This window comes from Podarcis raffonei, chromosome 14 (assembly GCF_027172205.1).
Source record: "Podarcis raffonei isolate rPodRaf1 chromosome 14, rPodRaf1.pri, whole genome shotgun sequence".
NCBI lineage: Eukaryota > Metazoa > Chordata > Lepidosauria > Squamata > Lacertidae > Podarcis > Podarcis raffonei.
In genome coordinates this window covers 40,675,058-40,700,488 of record NC_070615.1, presented here as the reverse complement: position 1 = coordinate 40,700,488, position 25,431 = coordinate 40,675,058, and the positions used below count along the sequence as shown (strand labels likewise).

The following is a 25,431-nucleotide window of genomic DNA, read 5'->3' as shown; positions in this document are numbered from 1 at the left end:
CTTTCCAAACCCCGACAGGAGTTGAACCTGAGACCTTCTGCATGCAAAGCAGATTCTCTCCTACTGAGCTAAGGAGAAAAGGCAGACCTGAACCCCAAAGCTCTTTTTTAAAAGAGAGGGAGGGAGGGAAAAGAAATTCGCAGCCCTGCAGATTTTTAGACTGCCCCCAGTCAAAATAAAGTACAAACCTTTGTACTTTATTTTGCTCCATTTCCCTGTGGGATTCAATCATGCAGCCAGCAAATTCAGGTTGAACCATTCAGCTTGATTTAGAACTCTTGTGCAACAAACTCGCTTCCACCTCCAAAACCAGACCTTCTTTTGGGTTGGGTGGGGAATATAGAAAAACGGAGTGGAAAGTGTGGGATAGCATTTGCTTGATGCAACTTCATCTCACCTCCCTGCAAACAAATCAGAATGAATGTCGTCCAACTTCCTTGCAAATTTGGCGTAAGCAAATCAGGATGCATGCTCAGTTATGAGGTCACATGGAAGCAACCTTTGTAACCTTCCCTTTCTCCTTTTGCGTTCCTGTAAAAGTGGGATTTAACCTTCACAGCACTTTTTTTTTTAGGGGGACACAGTGTTTTCCATGACCATCACAGCCAGCTCTATGCGTTCCAGGCTTACAAGGGTCATGAAAATGCCAGGAATTTGGTCTGTCTGCATTCTTCAGGGAACTGCCTATGCGGGAGATAGAAGGCCATCCATCTGCCTCACTTACGGTAAATGCTTGATGAAACCTTCCAAGTCAAGCATGGCAAAAATTAATAATAATTGCAACATACCTGGCTGAAGTGCCAACTGCAGAGACAGATCAGCAGGGCATGACGTACTTATTAAGAAATCAAATGGAAAAGTTAAATAAGAAGAACTGAAACGTGATCATTAGCAATTAAACATGTTTGGCTGTTCTGAAATCGCCCGGGGCATGGAGCTGAGTAACTTCATTCTGCTTCTTCTTGCCCAAGTCCCAAGTTGTGTTCCCCTCCGTTGCTTGACAAGAAGTAAGAGGTTGCACGTGTTCAGGATCCCAGCCAGCCAGCTAAGCCATCTCCCAGAATATTCCATTGCGTTCCTCTCTCCTCTGGTTTTCCAACTCCCCCTCCCTCCCTCCCAAAATAATAAAAAGCCACCCCACCCTCAGTAAATCAGCATTCTGTGAACACTAAGCATGCTCAGTCTCCCCGCAGAGCTGTTTTTGGTGTTCTCCCCCACTTTAGGGGTTGGCCCTGATCACAAAGCTTTCGTTGCATTTCTGCAAACCTTGGGGGTTCCACTGAGCCTGGTGAGATCCTCTATTCCCCCCCCCCAAGGGTGGTGCCAAGTTTGCTATTTGGATACAATGAAATTAAGTGACAGGCGACATGTTGCGGCTGCCCTGTGGAGGTTCTCTGGTTCATCACAGAGGTGAAAAGCTGAGGATCGGTGGGAGGCAAGAAGCCATCACCGAAGGAAAGGTTGCTCTCGGGCAACCATGCCCTCTGGAAGTTTTGGACTACAACTCCCATCAGCCCCAGGCAGCGTGCTGATGGGAGTTGTAGTCCATCCCTACATACAGTGGTACCTTGGGTTACAGACGCTTCAGGTTACAGACTCCGCTAACCCAGAAATAGTACCTTGGGTTAAGAACTTTGCTTCAGGATGATAACAGAAATCGTGCAGCGGCGGCAGGAGGCCCCATTAGCTAAAGTGGTACCTCCGGCTAAGAACAGTTTCAGGTTAAGAACGGACCTCCGGAACGAATTAAGTACTTAACTCGAGGTACCACTGTACATCCACTTACAAATCAGCCTGTGCACACTTCATGCAAACCCATGCGTTCTTTGTGATGGTGGCCAAGCAGTCACCCACACCAGATTCAGGGTTCACTCTGTGAACCTCCTTCCTTGCCCCACTTGCTCTGAAGAAGCTGGTAGCCCCCAATTCCTGCCGCAATTCGGATTAAAAGGAAATGAGGGTGGTCCAGCAGTTTGGCCCTAAGTCACACACCCAGAAGGCTAGAAGGGTGTGTGAAGCCCCATGGTGCCATACAATGTTTGTATCTAATCCTATACCCACAGGCAGGGCCCGTAACTCAAAACCGACTTCTTTCTTTCCAATCAGAAACTGCTTAGACCACATTCTCCAGAAGTGTTTAAAAAGGGTGGGGTTACTGCATTTACACAAGCTCTGCTAGATCTTTTTTTTTTTGGTGTGTGTGTGTGTGTGTGGTAATTGCAAAGCAGAAATATAAAGCTCAGAACCAGTGGACAGATCGGGGCAACTGAATATTTTCTCCCATTCTTCCTGGAGAAACAACTTTTTTAAAAAATAAAAAATGCCTCTGTTAAATTTCCTCCTCTCTTCTCCTGCGTGCATCTGTCTGCTGTGCCTGGTCTTCTTCTTGGCATCGCTCTATTTTCCAAGGAGCTTCGGAAAACCGAATTTTAAATTCCCGCCTGGTCCGACACCTCTCCCAATCATTGGCAACCTACATCTGCTGGATATGAAAAGGCAGGACAAATCCATATTGAAGGTAGGGAATAAAATCGCTTCACATAAGTTGTGCTTTTGGTCCCTTTGTGCAAATTCAAGAAAGGATTAGGGAAGAGGGAGAAGTCTGATTTGGTTCCCATTCAGAGGCGAACTTAACCAAATCCACACATTCCAAAAGAATGCGCGAACTGAAATCCACACTTTTCTACTTTTTTATTTTTTGCAACGCAGTTCTCTAACTAAGCTACTGTTAGGGTAAAATGTACCTATGCATGCATATATTACTGAAAACATAAAGGAAAGTATTGTATTTGGCTGAATCGCTTGCAAAAATACGTATATCTGTCAAAACTGCATACAAAAAAACATGTTTATTAGGAGAATTTTTTACTAAAATGCTGCTGAATTTGTGTAAGGATCTTTTTTAAGTCGCAAATTGCTACAGAAATGCGCAGAACTGAATTTGAAATTGGGAAACTGAGAGACTGAGAGAACTGCAAATTGACAGATTTGCCCATCCCTAGTAAAGATTTATATTTCTGGCATATATTTGTTTTAAATCAGTTGAGTAAGATAATGCTGTGCTGCAGGAAAAACACGAAAGCAATCACATGTTGGTTCGAGTTTAACACAGTTGTTATCTCTTTATGTGCATATTCTCTACGTATTTCATCCATTTTATTTATTTTTTACTTTTGTGGAATTACTCTAGAGGAGTGGGTTGCAGTTGTGCACTTTGAAATGTGTCTTCCTGCATTACTTCCACCGGCTCCTATTCAATAATCAATTAAATTTGCTGTAACTGTGGGGGCTTTATATATTAATTTGACAGCTCCCATCCCCTGCTTTAGCAAACAACAGATGTAAAGAGAACTCACGGTACAATTATGTAACATGCATTTGGCTCTAAAGAGGTAAAGTGTTTGTTTAGATAATCTTTTTTGAATAGGGATGGGGGGGGGAGTTTGCATTTAAAGGCAAACTTACATAACTGGCATTTTCCAAAAGAGTATGAGAGCCAAAACACAGCCACTCTTCAAAATTTGCAGTTCTCCAGATTTTGCAGTGGACTTTACCAATCAAATAATTTGTAGTTGCCAGGGGTCCAGCAGAGCTTCCTGTTTATACCTGCATTAAGTCATGTCTGGGCACTTAAGCATTCAAGAATGTACATACCTTGGTTCTCGAACGCCTTGGTACTCGTACGTTTTGGCTCCCGAATGCCGAAAACCCGGAAGTCTGTGTTCCGGTCTTCAAATGTTCTTTGGAAGCCAAACGTCCAACGCGGCTTCCACGACTTCTGATTGAGTGCAGGAAGCTCCTGCAGCCAACTGGAAGTCGCGCCTTGGTTTTTGAACAGTTCCAGAAGTCAAACGGACTCCCGGAACGGATTAAGTTTGACAACCAAAGTAGCACTGTCTTATTTGTACTAAAATGCTGATAAGTTTTCTTGAGGACTTTTTAAAAAAATTGCAAAGTAATATGGAAATGTGAAGAACTGAAGATCAGAAAAATGTGAAACTAAGAGAAACTGAAACTGACAAGACTCTCTGGTCCCCAATGAGAAGGCAGAGCAATTGGTTATTCAGTCCATCCTTCCTGGGCACAAAGTCTCCTCCAAATATGTAAATGTCAAAGAACAGTGAAATATACTCGGAGTTCTGTAGTGATTTCATGCTCTTTATTGCACCTTGTAAAACAGTGCTTGAATTGCCCCCCAAACCTCTGGCTTTTATATACATTATTTACACAATGAGTGTCGTCTGATTGGCTGATTAACTTCCTCCTGGAGCCTGATTGGTCTTTTCCTGCAGGCCAATCAGTTGTTGCATTCTAGGATCCTACTTGCCTATTGTTCTAGGATCCAAGCTTAGTACATAACAAATAGCTATTCATCAGAAGCTGAGTTCTCAACTGCCTTCCACTCCAATAGGCTGCCATGCAGCCTGTTTTATCCAGATCTCTAAGAACACTTCAGATACCCTGAAATAAGATCCATCTTCAGGGAGGGAGGAGCGGATGATGTTATTCAAGTCATTCTCATTTGCCTCTGTTAAGGTGTGGGGATTTGCAGTGGTGTAGCGTGGGTTGTCAGCACCCGGGGCAAGGCAAGTAATTTGCGCCCCCTAACCCGTGGATTTTAGCATTCGAGTCTCTTCCACTAGATTAGTTAAAGAAACCCTTACCCCCTAAGCACATGTATTGTTTGCTATGAAAATACTGATGTAATTAAAGTAAAATGCATCTAAATACAAGTTTATTTTCAAACACTTTATTGAGTGCAAACATGCATTACAACATGCAGGCCAGGGCAGGTCCCCCATATAGATCTCTCTGGCCTGTGTCACCTGCCGCCGCTGCCAGCTTCTTGCTGCTGCCTGGTCTGGTCTGGTGTGGTTCTCTCCCACGCTCAGCGCTGCGCTGGGCGGCCGCTGCACTGTCCCTCCCCCAGATAGTCCCTCGCTCTATCTCCGCACCGCACGCCTGTATATTAAAGGGCCGCAACAAGACCATTTGAAGGTACTTTGTTATAACCCCTGCTTACCTTTCAGCTTGCTGAGAAATATGGCCCGGTGTTCACCCTCCATTTTGGATTCCAAAAAGTAGTAGTGCTGACTGGCTATGAAGCTGTAAGAGATGCCCTTGTGACCTTTACGGAGGACTTTGTGGACAGGCCGCCAATCCCAATATTTGAAGAGATTCAGCGTGGAAATGGTAACGGACTGTCATGGACTGGCTGGATACAGAGGAATGGGGGGAAGCACCAGCTGGGGAACCCCCAAGGAAACCCCCAAAGATTCAGAGCCAGAGGATTGTTGATGGGATGACAATGAGGGGAAAGAGGGAGCAGAATGGGAGGAGGAGGTGTCAGAAATGGCAACAGGGTTTAGTGAGCAGGAAGAGGCTGTGGCAGAGAGCAGTCCAGACTCAGAGGCAGGAGAGGAGGGTGGGAGATGAGTCAGGCTGCTGAAGAAGCCAGGGAATCTCCCCCTCCTGCTGTGACCGGCTCCCCTCTCCTCCAGTGTCCCAGAACACGCAGAGAAATGAAGAGGGTGGAGGAAAGAGGGACAAGACGAATGAGCCTTAGGCTGCTGGGGAAGGAACCTTAGAGAGCGGTGGGAAGGCAGGGACCTTCAGTCCTTACAACTGCTTCATTGGGGCAAGAGTTGCTGTGGTCACTAGGCCTGTGCTGTTTTGGTTTCTTTGACTAAAGAGTTAACTTTGCTGACAGTAGTGTTTTTTTTCATTCCTGACTCCGCCTCCAGACATTGACTAAACACAAGTGCCTTAATTCCTGCTTTTCTGCAAGTCCCTTATAAAGTTTTGGCATGCTTTTGTAAGGCAATCAGCAGCTTGTGAGAAGGAGGGGGGCTTTGATGTCAGGATGCTTGGAACTGCTGGGGGAACTCAGGGTTTGGGAATGTCAGGTTGCAGAGGAACCAACCCCCACGGCAGGTTGACAGGAACAGATAAGACAAGAAAAAGGCCTTACCACCTATTCAACTTTTACAGAGAGAGGCTTGGGAATGCAGCCTCTCAGAATAAGGGCGTTGTCCCAAGTGATTCTCCACTCCCCCCCCCTTCTCTCCCACCTCCTCATTCGCCAATAGTAGCACCCCCTCCACAGTTGCCACTTAGGGCCATCTGTCTTCAAGCTCTTTGCTCTCCTACTTTTAAGGCTCGTCAGGTTCTGGGAGATGGTGGGTCTGGAATCCTTTCTAGTGATAATGTGTCAGCCAGCTGCTCCTCTCCCATTATTTCCCAGCTTCCCCCTTCATCTTCCTCTGAGCTGTGACCTCCCTCAAACCTCTGTTGTAATTCTGAACTGTCGTCTTCTTCTCTGGAAGGGTCAGGCTGGGAAGGTGGTCTCCACCACTCCTCCTCTGCCCAGTCCCTGACAGGGGAATGGGGAAGATGAGAAGAACAGTGGTTCTGGTGACATATATATATATATATATATATATATATATATATATATATATATATAACAAGTCTGATGTATCTTTAAATAAAAAAAGGGATTCACAGAACTCTTCCCTAATTCAAATGAGCGAGACCAAGTCTTATGTCTACCCCAACAGGGGTGTTTTTTTCCACCGGAGAGCTGTGGAGGACTACCCGAAGATTCACCATGGCCAGCATGCGCAATCTTGGCGTGGGGAAGAAGCTCATAGAGCAGCAGATTAATGAAGAACTTGGTTTCCTTGTAGAGGACATTAAATCCTTTGAAGGTGAGTTTGGAAAATTTAGGAGGTTAGGGCAGAACCAGCTGCACGGATATAAGATGGGGGACACCTGGCTTGCCAGTAGTGCATGTAAAAGGGATCTGTGGGTCTTAGCAGACTACAAGCTTAGCATGAGTCCACAGTGTGATGTAGCAGCAAAAAAGAAAAGGGGGGAAAAGCTAATGGTATTCTGTGCTGCATCAACAGAAGTATAGTGCCACAATCAGGAAAGTCTTAGTCCCACTCTATTCTGTCTTGGTCAGACCTATACTGGAGTCCTGTGTCCATTTCTGATCACCACAATTTAAGAAGGATATTGAAAACCTGGAACATGTGCAAAGGACGGCAATGAAGATGATAAAGGGTCTGGAAACCAAGGGTTATGGGGTAATTGGGTATGTTTGATCTGGTAAAGAGAAGATTAAGAGGAGATATGATTGTTGTTGTTTAGTCATTTAGTCGTGTCCGACTCTTCATGACCCCCTGGACCAGAGCATGCCAGGCACTCCTGTCTTCCACTGCCTCCCGCAGTTTGGTCAAACTCATGCTGGTAGCTTTGAGAACACTGTCCAACCATCTCGCCCTCTGTCGTCCCCTTCTCCTTGTGCCCTCCATCTTTCCCAGCATCAGGGTCTTTTCCAGGGAGTCTTCTCTTCTCATGAGGTGGCCAAAGTATTGGAGCCTCAGCTTCAGGATCTGTCCTTCCAGTGAGCACTCAGGCTGATTTCCTTCAGAATGGAGAGGTTTGTTCTTCTTGTAGTCCATGGGACTCTCAAGAGTCTCCTCCAGCACCATAATTCAAAAGCATCAATTCTTCGGCGATCAGCCCTCTTTATGGTCCAGATCTCACTTCCATACATCACTACTGGGAAAACCATAGCTTTTACTATATGGACCTTTGTCAGCAAGGTGATGCCTCTGCTTTTTAAAGATGCTGTCTAGATTTGGCCTGCTAAAGAGACGATTAAGAGGAGATATGATAGCCATCTTCAAATAAAGGCTGTCACATGGAAGATGGAACATGCTTGCTTATCCTGCTCCAGTGACTAGGACCCAATCAATGGCTTCAAGTTACAAGAAAGGAGATTCTGACTAAACATTAGGAAGAACTTTCTGACAGTAAGGACTGTTTGACAGTGGGACAGACAAGAGATGGTGGACACTCCTTCCTTGTGGGGATTTAAGCAGAGGTTGGATGGCCACCTGTCATGTATGATATAGTTGAGAATCCTTCCTTGGACCTTGGACTTGATGACCCTCAAGGTCCCTCCCAGCTCTACAATTCTATGATTCCAAGTCAGAGTGACTGCTCAAAATAGCCAACGTTGTGCGATCTTCTTGCAAACAAGTGAGGATAAATACTCAATGAACAGATTGTCCCAAGTCTCCAAGGCGTGGGTGTCCCTAGCGCACATGGGCATGAGCATTAACACACCAAGCTGTGCCCAGCTTACCATTTCACACCCTGCAGCTACTGATGGATATTTTGAACCACTGGCATTGATCCAAGACAGGAGGTGGTGATATTGGGGAAACTGTTGACATGCAGAGGGCCAGGAGGCCAGCTGGCTAGCCCCAGCTGGGCTGTCTCCTTCCAGTCTTCCCACTGCGAAGACCATCGGTCTCTGCTCCAACATAAATCAGCGACCCGGGCTTTCAAGGCAGGACACACTATCAGCAGAGCGAACTGCACACATAGAATAAGTGTGACGCTTGTGGAAGCATACTACAACTACAGATTTATTAATCATAAATCAGGACAAAGAAACATGTCATCTCTCTCTCTCATCTTCTCAGAGAGAGCCGGAAAATCAAAAGCTATACACAATGGAAGTTCCCAGCAAGCTGTGCTGGAATGTAAACAGACATGTGACATGCAACAGTTCCACACATCTGCTCCCTAAGGTGGAATGGAAATATTATCAAAAACTGGGTCATTTTGTGGGAAGGATCGTTGAACTAGTTGGGTTCTTTATCACTTCTAACTCTATAATTTCCCTGGTAATGGTACAGAAACACAGTTGCACTTATGTGCAGAGTGAGCAACTGGTTTTATAGGAAAACCATACTGGAGAAATTGTGGACCCCACAGTTATCACTCCCTCCCTCCATGAACTTTTCTTACCTATTGACTTCTATGATTCTGTGATTGACTTGGCAAGTGGCCCCTGTTCCACTTCCGAATCTCTAGCTACTGATCTTCATTTATTGTTGCGAACAATAAGGTTTCAACTCCTGGCTTCCACCAGGATTTGTCCCTGTTTTATTCTCGGTTTCATCCATTTAGGTGAACCTTTCGTTCTCAGAACCTTTAACACTGCCCCAACCAACATTACTTTCGCTCTGCTGTTTGGAGAGAGGTTCGACTACAAAGATCCAGTATTCACCACTCTGCTAAGACTCATAGACGAAGTGATGTGCCTTCTTGGATCTCCATTCTTGCATGTAAGAAAACTTTGTAGCGGCTACTTCATACACTTATGGGGTAATAAACTGGAAGGAATTCCAAACTAGATGTGCTGAGCTGAGGGTCCAGGATTTGTCTTCCCCATTCAATAGAAAGTAAAAATGATGGGTTTATTTATTACATGAAGGAAGAGTGAAATTTCCCCTGGGAGCTGTAGTTTGCTAAGGGAGCTGATCTCACAGTTACCTGCACCCTTAAAATGGTGTCACAGTGCCTTAAATACATGATGCAGATGTGACCATAGTCTAATACTCAGTTTCCCCCTGTTCTAAGTCCAATTTGCTAGCCACTATACCATGTTGGTTCTCTTTAGCATGTAAGATTCTCTTTAGCATGTAAGACACATTCACACAATTTTAGGTCCCATCTACATCATACATTTAAATCACTCCTGTGGCAGCTTTCAGTTTTTGTGTGAGAGAGATTAGATTTCCTCTCAACTGCTTCCTGGGTTACAAAGTTGGTTAATAGAAAATCCATGCAAAATCAGAATGCAACATGCATTCGCTTTGGCCTATAGATACCTGATCCAAGAGAGGGGAATCCAAGACTATTATAATCCCAGTCTGGGTTAATTCTCATTGTACTCCAGGGGGCTCTGACCTCTTTTCGTCACAAACAGCGCTGTTTCCATTCCGCTGCAGTTCAGTTCCCACCAAATACTATTTTATTAATCTCGCTGTCTACTGTTTAACACAACTGACATACACACACACACACAACTTCATTGCAGTCACAGACCAGCATATACAACTGACATAAATTTTCTCTGTGTGGTGTTAGTTACGAATTTAAGCTAATTGATGACATTTCCCCCTATACCATTCGTTTCAATGCAAAGGCCATTTATTTTGATGCTGAGGAAACACAATTTAAATCGAGCGGGGTTGCAGAGTGACCGTCATCAATTACATACCCTTTGCAGACTGAAAATAGCAACAACAGCAAAGACCAATTGGTATTCACTGGATTGATCTCCATTTCATGCGTGGGTTGGATAAGCAGACATCAACCATTTCTGCTTCTGTTTCAATTTTTATTGGAATTCTCCGACATCCCAACTCAGGGTCAATCCTTCTTCCTGAAGACTCTGGGGAGGGGTAAGACAGTCGCGGGAATACCTATTTCCTTGGACAATCCTTTCCCCAAGCACAACCCTGGTGAATGACTTTTGTCTACATTACTTTTCAAGGTAACTAACATTTATTTCACCTCCCTCCCCCTTAATTTCCTCCTGACTAGCTGTTTAATTTCTACCCCTTCCTTGGATTTCTTTTCAACGCTCACAAAATTCTACTGAAGAGGATCGAAGACGTCCGTATTATTATAAGGGAATACATCAAGACAAGCAAGCAAGACATCAACGCCAACAGCCTCAAAAGCTACACAGATGCATTGGTCTTCAAGCAACGAGAGGTATTTTGCTGATTCAGGTTTCAGGACCTCAGAAGTACCCTACTGCAGGGGTTGGGAATCTCAAACCCAGGGGCCAAATGCATCCTTCTGTCTGGCCCTTGGCACTCTCACCAGGCTACACCTCCTCCTAGGACCACCTCACAGTTTTCACCATTATGCACCATCTTTGAGTGGTTTTGCCTGGTTGGAAGATGGAACAGAGTCAGTGTACAAACTAGCCTACTGTACAAAGACAAGCAATACATTCATGGCACTGCCAGCTTTTGCCTCTGACCTCATCCACTACAGGCATGAGAGCCAGTGTGGCCTAGTGGTTAGAGCAGGCTTCCTTCCTCAAACTCGGCCCTTCAGATGTTTTTGGCCTACAACTCCCATGATCCCTAGCTAGCAGGACCAGTGGTCAGGGATGATGGGAATTGTAGTCTCCAAACATCTGGAGGGCCGAGTTTGAGGAAGCCTGGGTTAGAGCGTTGGGCTAGGAGCTGGGTGACCAGAGTTTGAATCCCCACTCAGCCATGAAGCTCACTGGGTGCCCTTGGGCCAGTCACTGCCTTTCAGCCTTGTTGTGGGGATTAAATGTGTATGCCACCCTGAGTTACCTGGAGGAAAGACGGGATAGAAATGTAACAAATAATGCAATATTAAATAGATAATGTGGCCCTCGAAAGGTTTCTCCAGAAATGAATGCAGCCTTCAGACTGAAGTCCCAACTTTGGGACTTCAAAGCGCCCAACCACCTGTCATCCTTGTCCCCGATCCCCACACCTGTTGGATTTGGCGTGAGGCTGGATCTAGACACATCAAAAAAACATTTCAGGAAAACGCATTGTAAACCTTAAAGTGGGAAACCATGTCGGCAAAAGACGGAACTCCACAGCGCCATCTAGTGTCACGGTGTTATAACACGCATAAAACACTTTTCCTTTACTAATTTAGCTGAGTCCTGAGAGGCTATGATCCAATTAAGAATTGGGCTCATTGAGCCAAAAAGGTCCCTCACCCCTGGCCTGTCTAGTCCAGCATCCTGGCCAACAAGATGAGTCTGTGTGTCACAAGTCAACAAGCAAGATGTGTTGCCCCTGTTTATGTTCTTCAGCAACTGGGTGCCAGAGGCATATATTTCCACCAATACCTGTGTCTTAAATAGAGTGAGAGTATTTTTGTCTTCAATTTCAATCATGTGTTCTACCACCTCCTCAGGATACGACTAAGCGAGAGAACCTTTTTAATGATGACAACCTCATCGCTTCCATCCTGGATCTTGTCATGGCTGGAACAGAGACCACGGCAACGACATTGCAATGGGCCATTCTGCTGATGATGAAGTACCCAAAGATTCAAAGTGAGTGGCCAGTTCATTCACAGTCTCCTCCTCCTGCGACTGCTTCTAGATGATAGGCAAAAGAAGCCCCATGGCTGAATAAGGCCCCAGGCTCATCTGGTCCAGCATCTGGTTTTCACAGCAACCAATCTGATGCCTCTGGGAAGCCCACAGCTAGAACCTAAGGGCAATAGCTCTCTCTGAACTAGGGAGGGAGGAGAAATTCAAGTCAGTATGCATTTAAAGCCTGAAACACTTCCTGAAACAATACACACAAGTCCCACTATCCAAACACAATGTGTCATCACGAAATTGTTTATTAGGCAAGCGTTTGCATAATGAGTCGATGATTTCCACTTATTCCTATGGGGAAATTTCTAATGTGTTTCTGACCAAGGAATTTTGACCCCAAAAGAATAAAAGAAAAACGGGAAAACCCGTGGATCAGAAAAAGCACAACAAATTAAGGTTTTTATGAAGGCTGCTTATTTGTTTACAGTGCTACACACAAGTCCAGCTGTTTGGATATCTGAATCTGTGGTGTGTACTAATTCCTCATGTTTGGATAAGTGAATTATCCAAGCCAGGAGTATCTGCAGGCGCAAGGAATTTAATTGCACCCTGCTCTTCGGTTTTGTTCCAGAAAAGGTTCAAGAGGAGATTGGGCGGGTTGTGAAACCAGGCCACTGGGCCACATACGATGACCGGAAAGACATGCCCTATACCAATGCAGTGATCCACGAGGTGCAGAGATTCATCACGCTCTTGCCGCATGTCCCACGCAGCACATCAGCTGACACGCATTTCAGGGGCTACTTTCTCCCAAAGGTACCTTCTCCAAAGGTGCATGCCTGATTTTGCATCCTGAGAATACTTCATTGCCCTTTAGCATTGTTCAGTTAACTCTAGTCAATTTTAACAGCTGAGCTGCTCTTGAGCGTGTCTTGTGTTCTGTTCTCCCTTCACACCTGCAGGTTCCTCACTTGATGGCAATGTAATGCCATGCTGACCCTGACATGTATGTGTGAATGAAACACATGCTTTCTTGTGGGTCCATTCACACATGCAGCTCATCAGGGGTTGAGACCATATAACACTGGTCCTGAAAGACTTACATTGGCTCCCAGTACGTTTCCGAGCATAATTCAAAGTGTTGGTGCTGACCTTTAAAGCCCTAAACAGCCTCTGTCCAGTATACCTGAAGGAGCATCTCCACCCCAATTGTTCAGCCTGGACACTGAGGTCCGGCACCGAGGGCCTTCTGGCGTTTCCCTCACTGCGAGAAGTGAGGTTATAGGGAACCAGGCAGAGGGTCTTCTCAGTAGTGGCGCACGCCCTGTGGAACGTGCTCCCATCAGATGTCAAGGAAATAAATAACTATCTGACTTTTAAAAGACATCTGAAGGCAACCCCTTTTTAGGGAAGTTTTTAATGTTTTATGTTTTATTCTGTTTAATATTCTGTTGGGAGCTGCCCAGAGTGGCTGGGGAAACCCAGCCAGATGGGTGATGTGTAAATATTTATTTATTTATTATTATTATTATTAAATGAAGGCAACATTCATGTGGGAGCTAGCCCTTGGTCAAGTAACGTTTCATAGAATCAGAGAACCGTAGAGTTGGGAGGGACGAGGGTTGTCTATGCAATTTCTGCAATGCAGAAATCTTTTGCCCAGTGTAAGGCTCGAACCCACGACATCGATATTAAGAGTCTCACGTTCTACTGACTGAGCTATCCCAAGTTGTCATCTGGTGCTGCTCCTAAGAAAGGCACTATAGGTGACTAGCAGAAGGCCTATGAAGGGGAAACTGCAGTCTGTCTTCTGTTTATCCGTTCTCTGCTGAGTGTGTTTGTGAACGTTTGTGTTTGCCTGCCCGTCTTTACATCCTCAAGCTGGAAGATTCAAGACAGATAAAAGGAAGTACATCTTCATGCAACATATAGTTAAACTATGAAACTCGCTTGCCCAGGAGGCAGGGATGGCCACCAACAAGTTTGTTAAGGGAGCTGGGAATAGTAGCTCGGGAGGAGAGGGACTACAGTTCCCAGGATTATTTCAGTGGAAGTGAGTGTGCTTTAAATGTATCGTGTGTGTGCAGCCTTGGTTTGTAAATTGCAAACTGGGTAAAGGTAAAGGTAAAGGTACCCCTGCCCGTACGGGCCAGTCTTGACAAACTCTGGGGTTGTGCGCCCATCTCACTCAAGAGGCCAGGGGCCAGCGCTGTCCGCAGACACTTCCGGGTCACGTGGCCAGCGTGACAAAGCTGCATCTGGCGAGCCAGCGCAGCACACAGAAACGCTGTTTACCTTCCCGCCAGTAAGCGGTCCCTATTTATCTACTTGCACTTTGATGTGCTTTCGAACTGCTAGGTTGGCAGGCGCTGGGACCGAGCAGCGGGAGCGCACCCCGCCGCAGGGATTCGAACCGCCGACCTTTCGATCGGCAAGCCCTAGGCGCTGAGGCTTTTACCCACAGCGCCACCCGCGTCCCTATGCAAACTGGGTAGGTTCCCTTTAAAAATGCAGCATGAACAAAACCCTTCAGGGATAAAGTATTTTCCATTGCCTTATTGCATCAGTGCAGGAGCAGTCCTGGTAAACGAGATAGCAATTTTCAGACTCTAAACCTGATCTTCTGTCACCCCTGCTTACAATTTCCACCACCTCCCCCCACCCCCATGCTGTCTGATCCAGGGAACAATGGTGATTCCTTCGCTCACTTCAGTGCTCCTGGATCGAAGCCACTGGGAGACCCCTCACGAGTTCAACCCTAACCACTTCCTTGACGCCGATGGGAAGTTTGTCAAGAAAGAAGCCTTCATGCCTTTCTCCTTAGGTATTTATTTTTCCCCCAAATACAGAGCCAGTGTGGTGTAGTGGTTAAGAGCGGTAGACTCGTAATCTGGGGAACCGGGTTCGCATCTCCGCTCCTCCACATGCAGCTGCTGGGTGACCTTGGGCCAGTCACACTTCTTTGAAGTCTCTCAGCCTCACTCACCTCACAGAGTGTTTGTTGTGGGGGAGGAAGGGAAAGGAGAATGTTAGCTACTTTGAGACTCCTTCGGGTAGTGATAAAGCAGGATATCAAATCCAAAAAAATAAAGGAAAAAAATTATTAAATTTCCACCGTAAACAAAGAAAAAAACAATAAATTTCGACATTCACACAACTTCTTTTCCACCACTCTGCTGAGCAAAGACTTCTCTCCCTCCCGCCAGCAGGTTTTCCTGTTCCAATCTGCGTCTCGCGGTTTCCTCATATTTTGTCAAGTCCACATTTTAAGACTTATTTCAATCCTGCTAGTCTCTTCAGACTTCTACAGTTATTATTTGTGTAGTCTATAAATTTACTCCAGTCTCTTTGGAATTTTGATTCCTCCTGATCTTGGATTCTCCAGGTCAGTTTTGCCAATTCCACGTAATCCACCCTTTTTGTCTCCCCCTCCTCCAACATTGGTAACTCCTGTAATTTCCACTTTGGGGCTAATAACATTCTGGCAGCGGTTGTTGCATACATAAATAGTCTTTGGTCCAACTTTGCAATTTCCTCTCCCATCGAGCCCAGCAAAAAGGCTTCTGGCTTTTTGGGAAAGGTGTATTTAAACATCTTTTCCAGTTTATTATAAATCCCTTCCCAAAATCATTTTGTTTTCTCGCATGTCCACCACATATGATAAAAGTCTCCATCCTTCTCTTTACATTTCCAGCATACCTTATTACTTCTCCTTGGGTACTTAAAGGGGTTCGTTCGTCTAAATCTGTTGAAAAATTATCAGCCTCCCCCTGTGCAGTGTTGTGATGGAGCAGGAGCTGCATCTTGAGAAATTCTCCCTTCTCTGCAGCTCTGCAGCCCCCTCTCATGGTCTGGACAAGTAACTCCCTTGCATTGGGAGCAAGGCGTGTGGTTATTGGCAAAGTATTTATACAGCCCTGTAGTGTGAACTCCAAGTGTGAACTGTTCGTATCTTTTATAATTCTTCCAGCAGCCTTGTAAGGCTGGCCAGCCCTTTAAACCCCATACAATGGTACCTCGGGTTAAGTACTTAATTCGTTCCGGAGGTCTGTTCTTAACCTGAAACTGTTCTTAATCTGAAGCACCACTTTAGCTAATGGGGCCTCCTGCTGCTGCCGCGCTGCTGGAGCACGATTTCTGTTCTCATCCTGAAGCAAAGTTCTTAACCTGAAGCACTATTTCTGGGTTAATGGAGTCTGTAACCTGAAGCGTATGTAACCCGAGGTACCACTGTATTGCAGATGAGGCCGAGGTGAGGGGTGACTGGATCTCTCTATTGCTAGCCAATGCCAATTTTGCATGTATATTCACAAAGGGTCTTCCTATCCTGTTTCCACACCATAATGAGATTTTGAAAACTGCATTGTAAATGTATTTTCCCCACAAAAATAGTCAGGCGTGCGTTTTACCCTAGATTTTTTTGTTTGTTTTTTGTCTTTTTTATTTTATTGACTTAAAACAAATTTATACAGACAGCAAAACAAAGAAGTCTTAACATTGCCTTCTACTGATAAGAAATAATAATAACTATTACAATAATGAAAATACTAAAAGTACATTTACTTCCGCTTTTAAACTTCTGTTCTGGTTACAATATAGTACTCTTCTATAAGAATCTATTATATCCTTTGCTGTCCCATATATTATTTCCCAAATTCAACCTAACCCTCCCCTCCTCCCCACTGCTTCCCTTCACCTGTGTGAGATCTTCCCATCATAATATATTTTTTCTAGTTGCTTTGATAAAATAGAGTAACTTGAAAGCTGTTAAATTATAATTACTTCTTTTGTCCTTACACGCTTAACAATTTGTTAAGCAATTGCTAAAATGATCTTTTTGTAGGCATTGTAATATACCCATTTTTGAACACATTTCTGCTTCTTTTTAATTGTGCCTTTTGGTACATTTTCTAAGCTACGGCACGTGATTCAGAAAAGTGCAAAGGGCAGGAGGGCTCTTTTCAAGGCCACCAGCCAACTCCCAATTCCTTTTTGGTTTTGCAGGGCGCCGAAATTGCATCGGCGAAAGCTTGGCCAAGATGGAACTTTTCCTGTTCTTCACGGGACTGCTGCAGAAATTCACTTTCCAGCCGCCACCAGGGCTTACGGAAACTGACTTGGACTTGACCGTTCCTAAGACGACCTTCACTTTGAGGCCGCAACCTCAGCTGACTTGCGCCATTCCCCAGGAGTGAAGAGAGGACATTGCGATGAGATAATCCACACACCATGAGGGGGAACTCAAGTAGGGCATTCCTTTTGGTGGAGCAGGAACTGATGGATCAGTACCTTAGCAAAGCTAGAGTTGCCATGGGGTGTATGCTTGAAAGGCAAATGCAACTGGTCCCAACAAACTTGACTTTTTCCATGCTTGTCATACTTTTAAATATATGCATAACAGCTTACGCATGTGGGAAAGCAAACATCCTATACTTGGACTTTCAGAAAGCTTTTGCTAAAAGGGTGAATTCGATATTGGAGATCATTACGGAAAGGATTGTGAAAATAAAATTATAGGTACCACCATGTCTTTATACAAACCTATAGTGTGCCCACACTTGGAATACTCTGTGGAATTAGGATTGTTGCACCTCAAAAAGGATATTGTAGAGCTGGGTAAAGGGCAGGAAAGCACAACCAGAATGATTAGAGAGTAGAGGAACTCCCCTATAGAGAAAGATGCATGATGTTTGGGGATTTTTAGTTTTGGGGGGAAAGGAGAGTATTCAAAAGATCTTAGGTTTTGTTTCCCTTAATCAATGCTGCTTCCCAGAGGCGGGATAATTAATAGCAGTACTCAACACTAAAACCCTTTCTCAGTTCCCAATTCAGAGACTCTGCTGCCTCCCTGCTGCTAGTCTAAGTCACAGCAAGCACTTTCCCACAGCCTTTTGTGCTAATAAATTTACACTTGGGGTTCTAAAATCCACAATTACTGAGTCCATTTTGTTCTCATATTTTGCCATCCCAGGACTATACTTCCTGCCTATTTTGGATCTAGAGTCACATTAAAATTTATTAATGGAAAATAGACTAAGGAGAGGTATTCCAGCCCCTTGGTTGCAGGTTCACAGCAGACTCAACAATACTGAAGATGCTTTGAAAAAACAAGGAACAAAGATCATGACGGTTATAAGAAGCCACTTGGAGAAGAAAGGTTTATCGTACTCCCAACGTCTTGTTTTCAGACCATGATCTATGGTTTCAGCCAGGGTAAACTTCTTTGGGTGGTAACCCAGATGCCTGTGTACCTTGTCTATTCAGAAAGTGTGGGTGATAATCAGATTCCTCATCTGTGGAAGCAAAAGAACTGGGACATAAGCACACAGCACGCTTACCCTAACCGAACCAGGGTGGCAATAGTGAAAATGAGTAGAAAAGGAACCCTTCTGGCAGGTGGCAAAATTCAAAAACTATATTACAGTGGTACCTCAGGTTACATACGCTTCAGGTTACAGACTCCGCTAACCCAGAAATAGTACCTTGGGTTAAGAACTTTGCTTCAGGATGAGGACAGAAATCGCGTGGCGGTAGTGGGAGGCCCCATTAGCTAAAGTGGTACCTCAGGTTAAGAACAGTTTCAGGTTAAGAACAGACCTCCAGAACGAATTAAGTTCTTAACCTGAGGTACCATTGTATATAAAAAAGAGGCTGGGTGGTTTTGTTGCTGCATGCCTGTGAAGTGTTTAATGAAGGGAAGAGGCACTTCACAGAGCGGTTTGCCATTAAAAAGTTATCCTGGGATGCCTACCACCTAAGCTGCTCACTCACCCACCTGACATTGTTTTCACACTGGAGTTAGCATGACGACAACCTTACATTTTTATGTATATAGGCAGATAAATAAATATGCTAGCTAAACAAAAATTTGACATTGGCATAGTTTGCATCTGTCGCGCCAAGTATCAGGTGAAGCCATGACAATGTCACAGTTCAAACTGCCAGCTTGCTTCAAAATGGCAGCCAGCATCCCAACATTGACAATACTTGCCACTCCCACCTCAGGAATCCTTGTGCCAAATTTGACAACGATCTCTTAAGAAGTATTGAAACGCATAGAGAACAAATAGACAAACTGTTCCCCAAAATATAGAGTAGATTATTATTATTATTATTATTATTATTATTATTATTATTATTATTACCATTATGAAAATTAATACACACAAAACCTCACAACATGCATTCTTGGCTGTCATTTTAACCACCACCCTTTCCCTAATTGGATGACCAACAGAGACATTCAACAGTCAGAAAAATACAATGGTTTATTGAGTTTGGAGACTCCAGTTTGTTCATGACACTATGGAGACTTTGTTCCTCTCCTTTGCAAAATACTAATGTGGGTAAAATATATGTTTAACCAGAAACAGGAGATGCTATCCAACCAAGTCACACTCAGAAAAGCCCCACACAAATCAGTGGACTTGTATAACTGAATTGATTTTAATGGGACTACGCCGGCCAGCATTGGATCCCACCCACAGCTTTACAAGATATTGAAATAATGTGGGCTTCTATTAATGCAGAGCACTTAATCAAAATCACAAACTAGCTGGGTTCATCTTACCAAGGATTAGAGGTAGTGTTCTTTTAAAAAGATGAATGGCAAAACCTTCCCAATCTTTGGAAGAGAGGAATAAAGGGAGAAAGAAAGGGAGAGGGGGACGCCCCATATGAAGAAGGCAAGCCATTTTTCAAATGGCGGTTAGCAAACAGTATAACTGGTTCCCATCAACATATGTCACACTGCCTTGGTCCCATTTCTAGTGCCAATTTCACATGACTGAAAATTCACCTTGGTTTTAAAACCACATGATGCATCTGTGTCAGCGATCATGGGTTCTGTGATCCCATTTTGCTCCTTGGCTAAGAGGCTAGGAGGAGGACAGCTAGCATCTCCATTTGATATGGCACCCAGACTACAATGTTCCGTCCTTCTTTATGAGAGACGGTGCTGGTTTGCAGCAAGCGTTTGAACTGCATTTCCTTGAAAGGCTCCTGAGATCAGCCCAAAGCTTTTGCAATGCACTCAATTCTTTACAGACCTCTGGGCAAGCTGCTGCTGAAACAAGCAATTGGGGAACACAGTGCTACTCTCATTCAGATGCTGTCTGATCATACTCAAGTGTCTAATTGTATTTTTCTAGATCAAACTGGGGGATCATTCAGGCACGTGTCTGCTGGATTTTGGAGCCACTCACACTGCCCCCCAGTTTTGGATGGCACAAATGTTTGAGGAAAACCAAACAAATCAGAATGAAAACCCAGCTGCCTGAAAGGTGCACTCGTTTTCATTGAAGGATATGTGGATTCATGAAGACACATTTGCCATCCCAGATATGGAGCCAATAATGTTCCATTAAGTCCTCCGTACCCTGTTAAAACAATGATGAAAAGACAACATCCCTTAACAAAAACTGGTCAGGTGATGGGAGCAAACTTTCTGCCTAAGACCCTAGTGCAAAAAGCAACTAAAATCTGAGTAAGGTTTTGCCTTTATTCATGGTTACATATCCAGCTTCTTAAGCCCAGAAGAACTAATTACTCCTATGGGGAAATGGGCCCCTGATACAGGACCAAAGCGAGGAGCAAAGCATCCTTTGAGTTAATTCGGCCTTTGATTTTCTTAGTGTTGGGTGTCTGATAGGGAATTTGTGCAATTAGGAAACCTGCAGCCATCTTACTCTGTCTAATGGTATGGCCCAAAGGTGTGCACAGCCCCTTTATTAATTTGTTTCAGTGAAAGAAGGAGTGCAAATGACTAGACAAACAAATAAGGACAGGGGAGAGGTAAGTAGGCAAAATGCTAACAAAATAACCACAACAAGAGTAGTCAAAAAGTCAAAACAGAAGATTTTTCCTGCCAAGTTTTTAATGTGTGACATTTTAATGTATTTTTAATCTTTGTTGGAAGCTGCCCAGAGTGGCTGGGGAAGCCCAACCAGATGGGCGGGGTACAAATAATATATTATTATCACTATTACTATTACTATTATTATTATTATTATTATTATTATTATTATTATTATGTCAAGCAGATTTGGAGGGCGGAGGGCAGAGGGCAGGGTGGCTCCTCTTCCTCCTTGCTTGCAAGCTGCAAAAGCAGCCCCTCACTCTCACAGATTTCTTTCCACAAAAGATGGAAAGTGGAGCTTGGACAGAGACAGAGCAATGAGACAAGAGATAGATGCAGAAAAAGGCTTCTATCAGTGGAGGAGGGAGAAGGAGTCCTTCTTTCTCCCTTACTGCAATTGCTGGAGCCAATCACCCCCCGAGGCAGATCCAGTCAGAAGCTGCACCTCAACTCTAGCCTTTTTATTCTGCCTGCATCTCTGTCTCTCTGCGTTCCTTGATATCCACTTTCTTGAAACTTTAGCGGGTGCCTGAGCACCCTCAGCACACCCCTTGAGAAGACCAGTAGTAAGGTCGCCATTGTTGCTAATCCAAAGCCTGAGTATACTTAGCAATGTCATTTGGAAAGCCCATATACAGTAGACATTTTGTCAGTTGGTAGAGCATGAGACTCTTAATCTCAGGGTCAAGCCCCACGGTGTGCAAAATATTCTTGCATTGCAAGGGGTTGGACTACATAACCCTCGTGGTCCCTTCCAACTCTACAATTCTATGATTTCAGAGGATTTTTTAAAAAGTATTATACCTGAAGGCAACTGTTTCACGGGCAGCGGTCCTTCTGGTTTACGTTCTTTTTTTCTAATAGCGATCTAATAAAAGAAATAGGAGACAATTTCTTTCAACTAAGTAGATTTATATTTGATCAAAATATGAAAAGCTGAAAAGAATGGTGCACATAAAAAAGCGCACTTAAGTATGAATACATTTTACAAAATTAGAATAGGAAGAATTAAACTAAAAACAGGGAGCCCAGGTTCCACAGTTTAACTATGAAAGAAGTACATTGACTATGAAGAAGTACATTCTTTTGTCTGTCCTGGATCTCCCAATATTCAGCTTCATTGAATACCCAGATGTTCCAGCATTATGAAAGAGGGAGAAAATCTTTTATCTACCCACTTTATCCGTGCAATGCATGAATTCCTTGGTCAGCAGGGAATTAGTGGCCATTGTAACAAAGAGTCAAGTTTTCAGAAAATTTGCCATTACCGAAAGCCGACAGATAGCCACTCACTTAAAGAACTTGGCCTGTGTTAAATAGCTCCTAGCTTTTGCGATTTCATCAACAAGTTTCTTTAAATCATCTCCTTCAAACAAGGGGAAAGCTGGATCCTGAGAAAAGAAATAAGAATTCAGGTCTTTGGATGGATGGAAATTTATCGGTAAAGAAAATAAAAAGTTTTCACGAAATGTAGAGAACTGAAGAGCAGAAAAATGAAGAAGTGAGAGAAACCAAACTGGACAGATCTGACTTGCTCTAATCTCATCTCACTTTTCATTGGCACAACTATGACCCAGAAAATTAGGGAATTTATATGTCTGTCTATCTGCAGATATGCCCTGTGCTTGCCTTGCCCTCTTAAACTGGTTCATCTATGTGTACAGGAAGCATACAAAAAGGTAGTTCCCCAGGTGTGGGCTGCTTAAATGGGCAAGGGATGGATCCGAGGGAAGCCTATCCCATTCTGTCGGTTCCGCTCCCTAACACAGCTCAAGTCCCTAGCCTGCATCCCCATTTGCCAAAGCAAGGTTCAGGCTAGGATCCAGTTCCTGATAGGTGGAATAAATAAATAAAAAGGTTAAGTGGAATAGAGATAGAGAAATGGCTGTTCCTGAAGAGGTATGGGAATGTTTATGATATTTATTTATCTTGTTTTTCTATTGCAACCAGGGAAAACTGTTTTAAGGGGGTATATGGCAGCATAGAGAATTCATAAAATATATAATAAAGGAGAAGGTAATGCTGAATTTGTCAGGAGGAAAGGGGAGACTTTGCTCATGTATGGTGATGGAAAAATCAGAAAGCAAAATGTTTTTGAAGTCTGGTGATAAAGTTGATTAAGGACACTTTCCCAGTTAAACCTTAAACCCAAACCATTGTAAAATTTACTGGATGCAGTAAAAATGGTTATTAGCCTGGATAAACACAAGGCAGTTTTATATGTAATTACAAATGCAAGAAACATATTTGCTATATTATGGAAGGGTATTTAAAAAAAACCTAGTAAAACAGAGTTGATTAAGAAAATATGGGGTCAATCTGAAATGGCTAAGCTTACAGCACTTGAACACATCAATAAAATAGGCATTGGCATTAGAGAGATGAGAACATGTGATTCAAAATATTTTTAAAAGGAGTTGACTATAAATGACTTGGAGTCATTTACAGGAGTCTATAAAGGTTAGGTTTTTTTAAGTGATTCCACTGGAATAGATTACTTGTGGCAGAGACAAACCACACATACAGGCGTCTCCCCACTTAAGTGTGAGCGAATTGCACACAACTGCGTACATGTGCGGTGCCGGGAAACAAATCATTCAGACCCAGAAATGGAGGGGGAAAGCTGGTGAGACCTCGTCGCTCACAGAAAGACCCTCCCTGGAGCCTGAAGAGGACATCAGTGAGGGCGGAGGAAGCTCCAAAGAAACCAGTCATATTCCCATGTCAATTTGTTTGTGGTTGGCAAAGCCAAAAGGGAAGCCTCTCCTTCCACAAATGACTCGCCATGTGAAACTGCTCAAAAAAGCAGAATGAGCTATGACTCTGGAGATTTTCTTTTTTGAATAACAGGGAGGAAAAAACCTGTTATTTGTTGATGGATGGGGGTACATATCAAGATTCCCATGCTTGCTGTTATGTACTGAAGTTCTCACCCTGGGCCAGCAGGGGGATACTGTAGATAGTTATGCAAATGAAGGATCAAAAGTGACGTTCAGTGATTGGATAGTTTGTATGCAAATGAAGGATCAAAAGTGACGTTCAGTGATTGGATAGTTTTAGAAAGTTGCTACAGTTACGTTGTTCTGGAGCTCTATATAAGCAGGCTGACTTAGCTCTTCTGTTCTGGCCTCTGAATAAACAAGAGCTGTTTGAAGAATCGCTGTGTCATCTGATATGTTCGCCCACAACTTAACACTTGCCTTAGCAGCTCAAAGGACTAGACAGACTTTCATGGTACTACATGGGATCCCATGTACTACATGTAGAACTTTCATGGTACTACATGGGATCCCATGTGCCGGGATCCGGTGTGCAAAATAAGGTACAGCATGAGATGCTACATCAACTCAACATACATCTTCGTCCTTAAAGCCTTCCGACAGTAGCCGGTGTGCTGCCATCTGTCCGTCCACATCCCCGTGGCACCGATGGTAGCGCCCACCCGTCTGGAAGGCCAGTTTCTTAAGAAAGTCATTAGCTGCTCTGTGGAAGAAAAGAGGGATGGGGGCGGAGAGAGTTCTTTGTACTATCTTTCAAATAGGTTTGGGTGTTATCATCACATCTCTTCTAAGAATGCCGTTTCAATGTGGGTGACATCACTGCTATGTTGCATCAGCTCTGCCCAGAGAAATAATTCACATTTGCTTGTAACTTCAAACCAAGTCCCTGGGACCATTAAGAGTAAGGTTCGTTCTTGGTTTTTGTTTATTAAGCACAAAACAAGTTGTTAAACATTTAAATGAATGCACTTTATTAAAATAATATTGGACCCCTCTGGTTTTCTATTTACCCATCTCTCACTGTTAGTGAGCATTCTAAGCATGTTCAGACTGCCTGAGTTTCTCCCTGACCCCATAAAGGTACACCTCTCTCTTTTTGCTAGTTCTGTGAACCTTGAATTGTCCCAAAGGCTGCTGATCCCTCCCTCTTGTGCATGGATGATGCAGTTTGGGGAAACTTTCGAAACCAGTGCAGCTCCAGTCCTAACCTTAGGGATCATGCAGTTTTAAGTGGGAGCTGAAGACCTCATGGAAATGGTGAACACTCTGTTCAGTTGCCAGTTTCATCCATGTTTTCCCTCATGTCAACCAAAAAAAAGATTAGAAAGCCAACTTTTTTCCCAGCAAAGCAAAACATACCTGTCTGAGCAATTAAACGAAATAGTGTGGATTATAATTGCTCGTTTCTTCAAAAGCATTTCAATTTCTTTCAGGACCAAACTGCAGCTGGTGTCTGGTTTTCCATCAGTCAGAATGTACAAAGCCTCAACGTCTGGAAGGCTGAAAGCTCTCTGAAAGAGCAGAATGGCATAACCTATATAATAATCAGGCTATGCAGAAGCACACTATGGTAAAATATAGTTCACCCCACAGGCAATCAGGGGGAATAATTGGCTCTTTCTAGCTGTCTATGCTTCGCAGCTTTGTTTGCACAATGCTAAACCTAACTCTTTGAATGGCTTAGTCCCTGCCCTTCCTCCAAGCTCAACAAGTCACAAACAAAATGGTGGACCCTCATTTGGAATTTTCTAGGAGGCGGAAACTTTCAGCAGAACAGATATGGAGCCACAGTAATAGCTGCATGCCAGCTAGAGGGCTTCAGTAGGGAGACACCCGCTCTCTGCCACAGGGACCCTGGTGCACACAGAAAGCTC

At 43.9% G+C, this 25,431-nt stretch overlaps 2 protein-coding genes across 7 annotated transcripts in view; one reads left to right on the top strand and one right to left on the bottom strand.

Moving 5' to 3' along the window:
* The first annotated feature begins 435 nt into the window (after positions 1 to 435).
* LOC128401671 (cytochrome P450 2W1-like) lies at positions 436 to 18,158 on the top strand. 2 transcript variants are annotated; one of them, XM_053365001.1, is made up of 10 exons: positions 436 to 725; positions 2,410 to 2,518; positions 5,031 to 5,193; positions 6,561 to 6,710; positions 8,992 to 9,149; positions 10,414 to 10,587; positions 11,788 to 11,929; positions 12,552 to 12,736; positions 14,603 to 14,744; positions 16,925 to 18,158. In XM_053365001.1, the coding sequence occupies exons 2-10, from the start codon at positions 2,489 to 2,491 to the stop codon at positions 17,113 to 17,115; spliced, it is 1,335 nt and encodes a 444-aa protein (XP_053220976.1). In that variant the 5' UTR covers positions 436 to 725; positions 2,410 to 2,488; the 3' UTR covers positions 17,116 to 18,158. The 2 variants fall into 2 exon arrangements, with proteins under 2 accessions (XP_053220976.1, XP_053220975.1); XM_053365000.1 differs by lacking the exon at positions 436 to 725 and having other exon boundaries at positions 2,199 to 2,518.
* Positions 18,159 to 21,489: 3,331 nt separating this feature from the next.
* Positions 21,490 to 25,431, bottom strand: part of VWA3A (von Willebrand factor A domain containing 3A) — a 48,022-nt gene continuing 44,080 nt past the window's right edge. For 2 of the 5 annotated variants that reach the window (XM_053364953.1, XM_053364954.1), the window contains 4 exons: positions 24,917 to 25,068; positions 24,134 to 24,260; positions 22,071 to 22,168; positions 21,490 to 21,645 (listed from right to left, as the gene is read on the bottom strand). In XM_053364953.1, the coding sequence (XP_053220928.1) occupies positions 21,597 to 21,645; positions 22,071 to 22,168; positions 24,134 to 24,260; positions 24,917 to 25,068 (426 nt within the window). In that variant the 3' untranslated portion in view covers positions 21,490 to 21,596. Of the gene's footprint in view, positions 21,646 to 22,070; positions 22,169 to 24,133; positions 24,261 to 24,916; positions 25,069 to 25,431 lie in introns of those variants that run through there. The other 3 variants (XM_053364952.1, XM_053364956.1, XM_053364957.1) reach the window with 2 other exon arrangements.